The 13449-nt window shown below is 41.1% G+C and overlaps 2 protein-coding genes across 2 annotated transcripts; one reads left to right on the top strand and one right to left on the bottom strand.

Moving 5' to 3' along the window:
• Positions 1–364: 364 nt before the first annotated feature.
• LOC125902017 (histone H2B.3, sperm-like) lies at positions 365–1327 on the bottom strand. The gene is made up of 2 exons (XM_049598106.1): positions 1162–1327; positions 365–935 (listed from the first exon to the last, which is right to left on the bottom strand). Exons 1-2 carry the CDS (start codon positions 1255–1257, stop codon positions 738–740), a joined length of 294 nt encoding a protein of 97 aa, XP_049454063.1. The 5' UTR covers positions 1258–1327; the 3' UTR covers positions 365–737.
• Positions 1328–3198: 1871 nt separating this feature from the next.
• rs1a (retinoschisin 1a) lies at positions 3199–13408 on the top strand. The gene is made up of 7 exons (XM_049598095.1): positions 3199–3417; positions 3520–3582; positions 3829–3854; positions 4228–4354; positions 7739–7880; positions 10916–11111; positions 11421–13408. The coding sequence occupies exons 1-7, from the start codon at positions 3408–3410 to the stop codon at positions 11571–11573; spliced, it is 717 nt and encodes a 238-aa protein (XP_049454052.1). The 5' UTR covers positions 3199–3407; the 3' UTR covers positions 11574–13408.
• The last annotated feature ends 41 nt before the right edge of the window (positions 13409–13449 follow it).

The raw sequence follows: 13449 nt of genomic DNA, 5'->3' as shown, positions 1-13449 counted from the left end.
ATAAATTTACAACAAAAGTATTGTAGAAGCAGACACAGACTAGAGTTGTGATTTGAGAGCGACAGATTGGTTTACACATTAGCAAGTAAGAACAGATGTGAGCAAATAACCTTTGAATTTATATCTAAATATCCAGTAAGTAGGATTTAGAAGGCATCTGTCGGCAAAAACAGAATATCCGTAATGGTTTTTAGTCTATAATCACCTGAAAATAAGAAACTGTTACCATAGAGTGAACTGTTTATTTGCAGTGGGTCCCACAGAGTCTGCAGTAGCTCAGACCAGACAAACCCAACCCTAGCGCTACATGGGGCCATTCGTGTTTTCACGTCAGTCACCGTAGCTCTCTGACATGCATGGCACATGGGAGAAGTTTGTTAGTTGCCATCTACAACTTCACCACTAGATGCCACTAAATCCTACACACACTTAAAGCAAATAGGCACGCTACCTTATCTGCTCATGCTCACACCCTACTTTTGTAATTTGTGTAAAGGGAAGGGAAAAAAAAAAAAAAAAAGTCTACCATATCAGGAATTTGCATCCAACACTAAAAACCTGCCTCTGCCCCCTCTTAAATCTTAATTTCATTTGTGAACTTCTACTGGTGGCGGATACTTAATCGTTTCTTACTTGGAATCAGCACACAAAACTTGCATTAGAATGGCAACAGATTAAAAGCACAATAAACTCTTTAATGATAAACGTTAATAAAAATAATCAACATCTCCAACTCCTCATGCAGCAGCTCTTGTACGAATCCTCCGTTGTACGAGTACAAGAGCAGCACTGATCTCCCGCAGGGTGATCACTTTCAGTCTGTTGGCTTTTGACAGCCGGGAAGCCTCTGAGCTCACCAGCCTGAGCAGGACCAGTCTTGGAAAACTTTGCCGACTGGCCAGGAAGTCTGGACTCTTCATCCCAGCTGGACTGACCTGCGGGAGAGAGGGAAAGTTGCAGGAGGTTTTGAGTAGCACAAACACCAGAGGACTGTTTTCATTGTCTTAATTCAAAGCAACCTGTACAGTCCATTTTGGAGGATGGGATTTTTTTTTTTACCTCTTAAAATAACTGAAATCACCTCAAGACAAACAAGAATTTTTGGTCAAGTGTCAAACACCATATATCCATGCAAGTTCTTATTTTTGCTGTGATTCTCACCTCTTTGTGAGCTCTGTAGATGAGAGCAGAGTGAACTTGATTCCTCTTCTTTGAATGTGGAAGAATCCTGCGTGTTGCTCTGACAGGAGCCTTCATTTTTCTTCAGCAGTTTTATGAATGAGTTTACAGCAGCTTTTTCAAGAGAACAGCAGGCACAAGAGCAGGCGCGATGAGAGTGAGGAAGGAAAAGGCTGTCTTAATGAACACAAATTGAAAACAGCTTTGTGTAATTAGGATTAATTACTTTCAGCCAGCAGACTTTGAAACCCTCAGTGTGAGTTTAGACGCCTGTGGCCTGAGTATCTACAGCAGATAATAAAAGCCTGACCCTTTAACCTGAGACAGCTCTGAGCTTGTCTATAACTTTTGAATGCCGTGCCTGATCTGATTCTTGAGATAATAGAAGATGTATTATTCTAATCATGGTGCATTTTGTTCCAACGTTTGGGCTTTTCCTTCCTCACTTATCACAGTTCTTATCAGCAGAGAAAATTCACAAAGAAGCACAATTTTGGATTTATTTTTTAAGGTTTTTCTGATTCTTCTCTTATTTTAAAGATTATTTACTCGAGTAGAAACAGATTTTATTCTAGGGCAGTGGTTCCCAACCTTTTTCTAAAGGAACCTCTTTTCTATCACTGAGTAAAATAATGACCTCTGCCTAATACCCTAGAACCAGTGTTCCAGGGTAGCCATTTTATTATCATTTTTAATTGTATCTGAGCTTAATGTGACAATCCAATAATTAAATCTTTCAACAATACTGGCTTACTGGGCCTGACACTGATATTCACACACACTGAAACTCCTCAGATCAGTACTGACCCTGATAAATTAGCTTTTTGTTCTTTCACACCAATTTAATTAAATCTTTTGATATTCACACACACTGAAACTCCTCAGATCAGTACTGACCCTGATAAATTAGCTTTTTGTTCTTTCACACCAATTTAAGTTACAAGAAGTATTGAACTTAGGCAGGTATGTGTCAGTAGATCAGTTGAAGTGTATGCTAGATCAGTGGTTCCCGACTGGTCCAGCCACAGAGTCCGAATTTCTCCTCTGTCATTAGTCCAAGGTCCACACAGTTTAATACATTCAGCGTCATACTTGTGTTTGCCATGTTGTCGAGCTAGTTTTGTATCTCTGTCAAGTAGCTGTCCATTAGTTACTTACTCTACAACAGGAGACGGCACTTCAAAATAAAAGCTGTGTGCCGCAAATTCACTGTACTTCAAAGTAAAGTGTGTTGACTCTTTAAGCACTTTCAAACTCGTCACATTCAAGTCACTTGCAGTCCATGAGTGAGATTGAGCCACTTTTGGACCATGACCCACCAGTTGGGAACCACTGTGCTAGATGATATGGTTATTTTACAGTGTTCCTGCCTTGGTAAATTGACGGATATGATCATTTTTTTAATTGTTTTTATTGTTGTTATGTATCCTTCATTTATAGCAGATTTTGTTTTCATTATTTAATTTTTCGTCCTTTCACTATTTTTTATTGCTGTTTTAATTCTTGATAGATGTTGCTGCTAGTTATTTGTTTTTATGGACTTTTTCATCATTTTATTGTGATTACCATCATGTATGTGTAGCCTTCTAGCTCACTGAATGTGAACACAGAGCATTGCTTTAAAAGGGTTTAATGCTCAGTTAATTTTCCCTGAATAAACTATGGTTTGAAGATTAAAAAAAGAATCAACCAATTACAGTGTATCAGCTTTTTAAATAACATTGTCAGTGTTTCTAAATTACTGCAGATGTATATGTTTTTAGAAGTAATTTTTTGTTACCGTGTATCATCCAACATATACCTTTATATCTTCATAAAGCTAATATCAGCTGCTTTATCAGTTTGGCTCAACTGAACATTTTCATCTCCTTTATTTCATATTTCTGTCTTTCTTTCTTTCTTTTTTTAGATGCAGCAAATACAAGGAGAGCTGTACTGTCACAGAAAAGTCGACCTTCTGGTCAATCATATGGATCACAAGGCCCAGCATTAGCCGTCACCACCCTGCAGACCTCTCTCTCCCACTCTCTTGCACACACACACACACACACACACACGCAACCCAAATCATGTCATATATCCGATTGACCTCTCTGGCTTTGTTTTTTTCCGCAGAATTTTTGACTTGACCCCTGCGGCTGTGCAGTGCTCTTCACACTGTGTGGTGGTCGTTGATGGTGTTGATGGTGGTGGGTGAACAGCTGTAGGAGGGGCTTTGTCAGATAAGGATGGCATTAGGTAAGGCCATTAGTGTCCCGTGGAGATTATTGTAATCCAGCCTGTCTATTGCTGCTGGGGTGGTTGCTCAGTCTACAGTCGGTGTCGTCTGGTTTGGAGCAGGTTGGAAGATGAGTCTCTACGCACAGCGTTTCCTGCTGGCCCTGCTCCTTCTGGGAGCTAACGGTACGATTTCTGTCTTAACACTCTTTTCACTTTGTGCTGCCGTTGAGTTGTGAAGACATCCAGGATTTTTCTTTGGTTACATCATACTTGATTCTCTATGTATTGTGTTTGTTTGTTTGTTTGTTTGTTTTACCTATCTTATTGTGGTAAATTGACAGATTGATGCACAGATTTTATTTGCTAATGTGGGTGACTACCGTGTCTTTTCCCCCCTCCTCTGTGTTTTCTTTCCATCTGACTGAACAGTCTTCATCAGCAGTCACGCTCAGGAGGTAAGAAGAAACCTCAGAAAAAATGTCAGAGATTAATGAACTTTTAGAGAGTTAAAATCAGCAGTGTTTGCATAATATGAAGTCCACAGATTTTTTTTTTAAAAAAAAAACACATTTAGATCAGCCACACCAGAGACATTTCAGCTTGATGTTAAGCAATCTTTCTCCAGTTGACATTGGTCAATGTCAAATGATTCACTGGAAAAAAAACAATACTAGAGGGTTCAGCCTCTTCAGTCATCCATGAAACTTATTTTTACATTTTCGTTTGCAAAACAGCTGTACTGTTAAAATAATGGGATTCGTATTTTTAGTATTTTAGACACTGTTTTGGATTGCATCCTTCAGTGTTGTTTCTGTGTGCTTACATGAGGTGGGAGTGTCTGAGGCGTGGACCAGCAGGTCTTGCAAATGTGAGTGTGAAGAAGGAGCAACCCCGACTGAGTCTTCCTCCATTGGGACTGGCTCTTCAATGGTGCGAGGGACAGACTGCATGCCAGGTAGGAACCATCAAATACAGTCCTCCCTCTGAAAAAATAAATAAAAAAAAGACTGTTATTTGTACCAGTAACCCGTGACTTACTTAAAAATACACCCATTCATTAGTGGGGAAAAAATGAATGGTTTTAATTCAGTGCACTTTAATCTCAAACTGACATTTTGTCCATTCATGATGGATTTCACATCACATGTGCACTTTACTTCACACTGAGCACAGATTTGCTCATTTTCTAATTGAGACCACTCTTTGACACACTAGTAAAGTGTCTTGTTGATTAGATGATCAAATGGACTCATTACACTAATAATAGTACTTGTGACCCGGGCTAAAGTGTGATGGCAGTGTTGGATTCAGTTAATTAACATGCCAACCTCAGCTGACTGAGAGTGGACGAGGATGAAAATCATATGCTCCATGTGCGACTGTTCAACCTGCTGGCAATCTAGTGTACAAGGCAGCATGACTGCAACTATTTATTACTTTAATTATGTGAGCTGTATGTGACATCCAGAGCATTAATATGGCAGCAAACCACTCTGTGCTATGTCAAGATATGGTGGAGTAGTGGTGTCCTGAGCAGAGAATGAAGTCACGCTACCTGTGTGTGTGTGTGTGTGTGTGTGTGTGTGTGTGTGTTGTAATCCAAGCTTATCTGTTCTTTGTTATGGTTGACAGTTTAGCAGCATGTGCATGTGAGTCCCTGTGTGCATATCCCACTGGTTAGCCAGTTGCTGGTGCCCTGCACTGTGCTCATGCAGTGGTTACTGCGAATGCCGACCTGACCCACAGTGGTGGAACGATGTTAATGTGGAAGTGTAACACCCACCCTCTGGTTCCCCCCATGTTTACACTGTTAGCCCTGTCAGCACTGTTGCTGTTGTTAGCACTGCTCATGCTGTTTGTACCATTAGCTGCTCACACCGGCTCGGCCAGCCTGGTCTCACTCCCAGAATGTCAAGGACACTGCTTTGGTGGTGTGTCAATATAGTGGCACCACAGGCACTCTTTTGCATCTGTGTGAGATGTCGTATTGAGCCTCCCACCAACACATCATTATTTTGACTCTCAGAGCAACAGATATAGTTTAGAGAAAGATAGTGAAAACCCACTCAGGGCGTGCAAGAGGGGATGTGGATAGGTCCAGCAAACACTGGACTTTGACCTAGGAGACTGGTGTTCAAAATCAACAAACAGCAGCATTGCAGCATTTGTGCCACTCAAAGTCAGGTGTTTTGTAGTGACATCCACAAACTTTTCCTAACCATTACCAAGCAGTTTTGTTGCCTAAACCTAACCATCGATCCCTTCGTACTGCTGACCCCTTCCGCGTCAAGAACACAAAAGGCTACTCCCTGCATCATTTGAATAACTCCGGAGGCTTCTGCCTAAGCAGGAAAATATGACGAGTGGGGAAGAGATCATGTTGGCACAGCCACCTCCATGTTGAGAGCCGTGTGCAGGCAATCCTGGCTCAGACTCTAAATCATAGATATGCTCTGAATATCACAAACAGCTCCTGTAATCTGCCAAAAATGTAGTCCATTCATGGATTAATTTTTTAATTAGTTTTATTTATGAATTTCAAAAAAGTCATTGTACTATAATATAACACAAAGTAAATGAGAGGCTGAAACCACCAAATTTGTTGCATTTTTCTTGAAAAAAATATTTAAATGAGCTGACTATATGACAGACAATTTAAGCTTTATAATGTAGATGGATGGAGAGATTTCTTGTGTGATGGAGAGAAGGGGAATCTCTGTATGTACATGTACATGCATGAGTGCATTAGACTCCAGATTTGACGCCACAGGGTGGACATGCTCCACTGGACATCCTCAGAGTAGATGATGCAGATGGAGCCATGAAAAGAAACAGAAACACTGCATCCTCTAAATTTATGTGTCAGTAATAGAAAATGTGGTCTGCATCTGCATCAGAGCTCACACAATAAAGACAATCATGGGACACATGTGGCAGATTGTTTTCGTTAATTCTTGTACTTGGACGTAGCACTTGTCAAAATAATCCATTAGAAGCTGGTGTGGAGCTTTTGATCATTTCCTGTCACATTCATCTGCAGATGGAAATCTCCATTTTTCCCAAATCACTTTAAGGACTGGGGCTAAACTTTGTGCCAAATCTCTGAAAGTTTTTGAGATCTCTCTACAAAGCAACACACAAACAAACATGACTGATGGCAGCCTCACTGGGCCTGAGACATAAAGATCAGACTTGAATCATGTCAGACTTGAAGAGAAGAGAAAAACAGAGCTGATGTACAGTGAACGGTGAAAGGGTTTTCCTTGGTGAATCAATGTGAGTCAGCTGAGCCACAAATCACATGGCAACGGGTGACGGAGAGGAGAAAGAAGTTCAGCAGATATTCATTATCTCAGAACATGATGCTCAGATTACAGGGCTCGTAATAGACTGTGGCGATTGCACAATCACAGAAACCAGTAATTACCACGACATGGACCTGGTGATGATAAATGATGAGTGAGACAGACTTTCCTGAGCGGCCTCAGACTTTCTTTCACCTCAGTTTCACTGTGTCTCACCTCTCGGGGTTTACCATTAATGCAGCCATCTGAATATTTTTATTCTACTCTTGAAATACATTAGGGAGGACTATAGAGTCACTCGCATTACTGTTATGTAAACACTTATCTCCTGACTCACACAGGCGTTGCTGCCGCTGCTGTATGCGTTGTAATACTGGGATTAGACAGGATGTGACCCTGTGCCAGATACGCTTCAGCCAGTAGTAAACAAAAGCGCAGCAGGTTTGCTCTACATATCCTCAGCTGATGTTACATCTGAGTCTTTAGGATAAAAAAAAACTTGTGTGCAGCTCTCTCGTCTCCCTGGTTTATGTTTTTATAATGTGCATTTACTAAGTCAACAAAGGACTTGTGCTCATGTGTTTTTTAGTGGAAGTGAGAGGGCAGATTGACAGATCAAAATATAGGAGCAACAAAGCTGTGGAGAGTAGAACATGGCCATCTGTCCGCCTGCCACCCTAATGGACATCGCTGATCTCTCACTGTGGAGAATTAAACTGCAGGCTTTTAGGATGGGATATGGGTCACACTGGGTCTGCTAACAGCGGGGGCTTTGGGAGCAGGAGGGTGTGAGGATGGAGAGGGAGAGAAAGGATGAAAAGATGGAGAATTAAGCACCTAGAAAAGGTTATATCGGTGGTCGCATTTCAGTGTTTTTATTGCTCAGCTGTTGGCAGACATGTTTGTGGACTTCTCTGTCGGGGTGGTGACCTTGAAATCCGTGTGACCAGGGGGCCTTTAAAAACAGTCACATTAACAAAAGAGATTTAAATTAAGACCTCTGTTTTATAACTCTGTCTCTGATCCTCCTGCAGAGTGTCCGTACCACAAGCCTCTGGGCTTCGAGGCCGGATCGGTGAGTCCAGACCAGATCACCTGCTCCAACCAGGACCAGTACACCGGCTGGTTCTCCTCGTGGCTCCCGAGCAAGGCCCGGCTCAACAGCCAAGGCTTTGGGTAGGTGCAGCCCAACACATAGACCTTTCTGCTCGCAAAAACAAAACAGATTTTAAACAAAATGTATGCAGTTATAAAGCTGCATATATTTTTAATCTCTCGCAAAAAAATGCTGAGATTTTTGCCAGGATGTTGCCGACTGTTCTAACCCTAATAAACAAATGTCTGGGTGTGTGCCATCTGTGGTGTCTGTCTAACAGCAGTCAAAAATGCAGTCAAAGAGAAAGATGTAACCCATTTCTCATTATGTAAAGTGCATTTGCTAAGGTCGACATGCCCATATGCTCTTGCTTTAAAACATTAAGATATAAATAAGACAAGCGATGCAAGAATAGATTTGCTAAATAAAACTGCAGACTCTGAGGAGCTGGTAGACTCAGTGTTGAAGGCTCTGATCTGTTTTTACATTGTTTTTCTCACCTCCAATTTTAAAGGATCTGTGTACGACATTCAGAACAATAATATAACGGCAAAGCACTATTTGGTGTGTAAAGATAGAGTAATGGCATCCTGGGCAGAGAATGAAGCCATGCTACCTCTGTGTGTGCTGTAATCTAAGCCCCTCTGTTGAGTGTTTCGGTAGACCCCGTGTGCATGTTCTTGCATGTGAGTCCCTGTGTGTGTATCCCACTAGCTAACTGTCTGCCGCTGTTCTGCACTTTGCTCACACAGTGGCACAATAGCCCAGCCTTCGGTCACCCCCCTCCCCAGTGTTAACACCATTAGCCAGGGGCGGAAATCCCGGAGGGGACAGGGGGGACATGACTCCCCCCTCAGTAAAGCTGTCCCCCCCCAGAATCATTTGAGACACAATTAATAATTTTTGAACAATGCAGTAGTATTTATTAACAGCACAATGTAAGCGGTACTCATTATAATCGCACAATAATGTGCTATTTAAATCTTAAAAGATTTAGTCCCCTCCCATTCCTAGTAGTGGTATATCCCACACTCTTTCCAACGGGCGGGGCTGCTTGGCAGCAGTAGCAGCGTGTGGCTGGAACCGCTGCCCACATCGCGCATCGCAGGGTAAGATGTTCACTCACACAGACACAGTTTAACTTACACAAGTTACAACACATCCCATTTACTGTTACAACAAGCCCCAGGCACAGGCTGATAATATAAACTGTCTGCAACATTTCTTCTGCATTGTTCAAAAGCCTACTCAATTACGAGTGCTGCTAAGCTAAAAGCTAATGATTAAGCTCAGAGTTTAGTGATAGTCAGAGAGGACAGGAGAGAAAGAAGAGGGAGAGGACAGGACAAGAGCAGTCAGTGGCGGAGCAATGGGTACCTGTCTGTAGGCTCTCCACCTGTCAGTGAGACAAACATGAAAGACACGCAGTCTAACTGACAAGGAGCGGTCAATACGCGTGACTATTACGCACGGTTGTGGCGGAGCGGCTCGTATGGGTACCTGTCTGTAGGCTCTCCTCCTGTCAGTGAGACAAACATCGAAGACGTGCAGACGAGGAGCGGTCATTACGTGCGACTATTACGCACGGTTGTGAGGTGCGCAGCGGCAGATCTCACAGCACACTGTTTATAAACCACTTTACCTGTTTAATTGCAGGAAATGTTTAGTTTTAGTTTTAGTTCAGTTAGTATAGACATTCACTCTGCCTGTTGGAGAGATAGAGAGAAGATTAAAGCATCAAATTGCAGTAAAAGATGCTGTATAAAAGACAGACTACAACTTTTTTTCCTTGTCCCCCCCTGGAATTATTCTCTAAAATTTTACTGTTTATTGTCCCCCCCAACTATGAAATGGGATTTTTGCCCCTGCCATTAGCTCTGTCAGCATGGTTGCTGTTGTTGAATAACTCCGGAGGCTTCTGCCTAAGCAGGAAAATATGACGAGTGGGGAAGAGATCATGTTGGCACAGCCACCTCCATGTTGAGAGCCGTATGCAGACAATCCCAGCTCAGATTCTGAATCGCAGATACAGTATGCTTTAAATGTTATATACAGCTTTATACAAAGACATTCAATACCTCTGACAATCACGTGTTTGCTGACCATCAGTGGTTTCACTTCTCACCTGCCTTCTGTGATGTACAGGTGTGCTTCAAGAAGCCATAACATCACTATTGGGTGTGGTTACAGGTGCAACCGAGCTCACCTCGGTAATGTAGTTACTTTATTTACCTATTTTTTTCTGTATAGAAAACAGTATTTCTTTCTTTCTTTCTTTCTTTCTCTTCCAATATTAGCCTCATGGTGAGAGCCGGGTGCAACAGCTCTCACCCTAAATATTTAAAAATGGTATTTTTTGGAACAATGCTTTTTGAGCACTGATTAAAATGTAGCCTTCAGTTTTAAAAAATACCCAAAATTTATATAACAGACTTGGCCTGATTCTGGCCAGATTTTGCCTTCATATGACAGCCAGAATGGGCTATGACCACGCCCCTGACTATCTGGATTTGATCAATTAGGTTCGATAACGTTTTGAAAGTCTAGAAGAGCCACAAAATTAAATATTTTATCTCCATTCAAGTTAGCGGACGTCTACTCTACGCTGGAAGTTATCCACTCGGCTGGTGGAAGTCTCTAGGGCTCTTGTTCTGTGGGCTCAACGATGCAAAAGATGCATATAATTTTATACCCAAGAAGTCAAACTCTTTACACTGATCAACAATTTAGGAATTCTTTGATCAGATATTTTCTGAAAAGTTCAGTTTCGGTATCATAAACAAAGCAACGGGTCTTTTTCACAGAAGACATTTTGACATATGAGACATAAGAAAAGCACAGGAGTATATGATAAAACTAACGATTATCGAATTTCATTTAGTCCCTTAGCCCTGATATTGTGCATGCCAGCTCTCTGTCACATTATCATGGCTCACTGGTACAGTTGAAAAGAACAGAGCCATTGTTAATGTTATTGATAACACCTGTAAAAGGTCTGTAACCAGCTGTAATGATGCATCTCCATCTGCTCTGAGAAAACATCAGCAGGTCAAACTGGACCATGTGTCCATGTTTAACTGCTGCATCACACCCGGTGTTTGTGTTTCTCCTGCAGGTGTGCCTGGCTGTCTAAGTTCCAGGACAGCAGTCAGTGGCTGCAGATCGACCTGAGGGAGGTGACGGTGGTGTCAGGGATCCTCACCCAGGGCCGCTGTGACGCTGAGGAGTGGATCACCAAGTACAGCGTTCAGTACCGCACAGACGAAAAACTCAACTGGATCTATTACAAAGACCAGACTGGAAACAACAGGGTCAGTTGAACTGTGGAATATATGTGACACAGACAAAATGTGAAGCTTGAGGAAATATTGCATCATCTCATCTCTACTCTCTTGTGCAGTTTAATGGGTCAATTTACAAGAAATTAGCCACCAACAATTTCCATAATCAAACAATCTTTTAAGTCTTGAAAATAATTGTTTGCTGCAGCCATATGCTATAATCATTATTGATATTATTAGCAGTAACCATAGTAACTTTAATTACATAACAGTTTCAGTCAGTATTATTGTAAATCTAAATGAACCCATCCTGACCTTTTGCTCCTCTCCCTCTCTCAGGTGTTTTATGGAAACTCTGACCGCTCCTCGTCTGTGCAGAACCTCCTACGGCCCCCCATTGTTGCACGCTACATCCGCATCCTCCCCCTCGGATGGCACACACGCATCGCTCTGCGCCTGGAGCTGCTGCTCTGCATGAGCAAATGCATCTGAACCTTCTTCTCCCCCACTGTCCCCAAGGCCTTCTCCTAAAACTTTATCTACACCTAAATCCTCCCTATCGTCAGAGTGTGTGGTCTGTTACTATATCCACAGAGGTGGTTCCCTCCAGCTACACGTATAAAACCACAGGGTGAACTCAAAAACATTCTGTTACCAGAATACAAACAAAACAGTTTGACTTATGTGATTTGATTAAAATGTTTGTTTGATATGCTCAACAAGCTTTCATTCACTCCACTCTCCATTGTCTGTGTTGAAGCGGTCTCACACTGCGGGCTTTAGTTTGCTGCGTTCTCAATGGATTGTTCCATTTGCAATGAAATGGCATAAATTCAATGCAATAATTAGACATGGAGAGGGAGACGTAGCGTTGCTAAGGAGGTTGTATCCAACGCTGTTCCAAAACATTTGTGTTCTCCTCTGAAATGCTGCCTGCTTCTCCTGATATTTTACAGTGAGCAGAGACCTCTCAGTCAGTCTCTTTATTTTAGGATAAAGCTGGTGATAATCTACATGTCAAATCCCACGAAAAGACCAAAACCAACAATTAAAGGTCCAGTGTGTGGGATTTAATGGCTTCTGGCGGTGGGTTTGCAGAACTGAAACTTTTCCCGTGTGCCAAGTGTGTAGGAGAACTACGGTGGCTGTCATGAAAGTGCAAAAAAACCCCAAAAAACACAAAAAAGTGAACTGCCCTCTCTAAAGCCAGTGTTTCATTTGTCCATTCTGGGCTACTGTAGAGCGAAATGGCAGACAGTTGATTTCAGGTGATTATAAACTAATAAGAACATAGTTATGAATATTATATACCATTTCTACCAATAAATGCCCCTAAATCCTACACACTGGACCTTTCAATATCCCCACCAACAAGTGCAGCCAATGTCTGAGTTATAATATTACTTTATTTTAGTATTTATTTTTACTTTTCCCCCAAACTATTGGAAAGCACATCAGTGAGCCAACTGTTACAGAAATGCTATGTTACTTTAATACAAAGAACATGGGCACTTTACGTTGTCCTGCTGCTCTAAACACTCAATGGTTCAATATGTATCAAATGTGTATTCATCCGCAGCCGAAAATAGTCCCCAACAAATGCACTGTTTACTCCTGTTTGAGTAACATTTGCTTAAAACTACAGTGCCCAGCTGTTTGGGGAAATTACTTTGTCTCTTTTAGATAACATTTTATTTGGACAGTCTGCCTACAGAGAGTTTGTCGAGTATTTGTAACATTTCAATAGCATGTTAGCTGAGATTCAACAATTCAACTGCTTTGCTTTATTTTGTAGATGTTTAAAAAATTATCTATCGAGTATATGTGAACAATTTAAGTTTAAAAATCTGTAGTGAATTGTCACATATACCCTTTAGATAAATATCTACAGACAGAGCAAAACAGTAAAATTGTGGAAATATTACAAAATACTCAATAAATTATGTGTAGGTGGACTATCCAAATAAACTGTTACTGCACTTTTTAAAATATAAAATTGTATTATTGTAACCTGTTTTAAAAATTAAAATACAATGTATAAAATAAAATAACACAACCAAAATTAAATTAAATTAAATTAAAATAAATTAAATTAAACAAAATAAAACAAAAAGTGATCATCTTCAGTATGCACAAATAAGCTACCAAATACTGAGAAAAGGGCCAACAGATTGCTGATTTTGGTTTCTAATGGTATTTGCTGATAATAAGAAAAATGTGGGAAAATACCAGACTTTTTCTTTAAATACACGCTTGTGATTTAACTTCACTTTTCTCGTTTTTGTCTTACCTCAGGTACATTTTTACAGATATCACTCTTCAGTGCTGTATAAAGATCGAGGGATGGATTATTCACCAATGTTCAGAT

The sequence above is a fragment of the Epinephelus fuscoguttatus genome, linkage group LG2 (assembly GCF_011397635.1).
Source record: "Epinephelus fuscoguttatus linkage group LG2, E.fuscoguttatus.final_Chr_v1".
In the NCBI taxonomy this organism is placed as follows: domain Eukaryota; kingdom Metazoa; phylum Chordata; class Actinopteri; order Perciformes; family Serranidae; genus Epinephelus; species Epinephelus fuscoguttatus.
The sequence above is the reverse complement of the archived record's forward strand: the minus strand, read 5'-3'. Positions and strand labels throughout refer to the sequence as shown.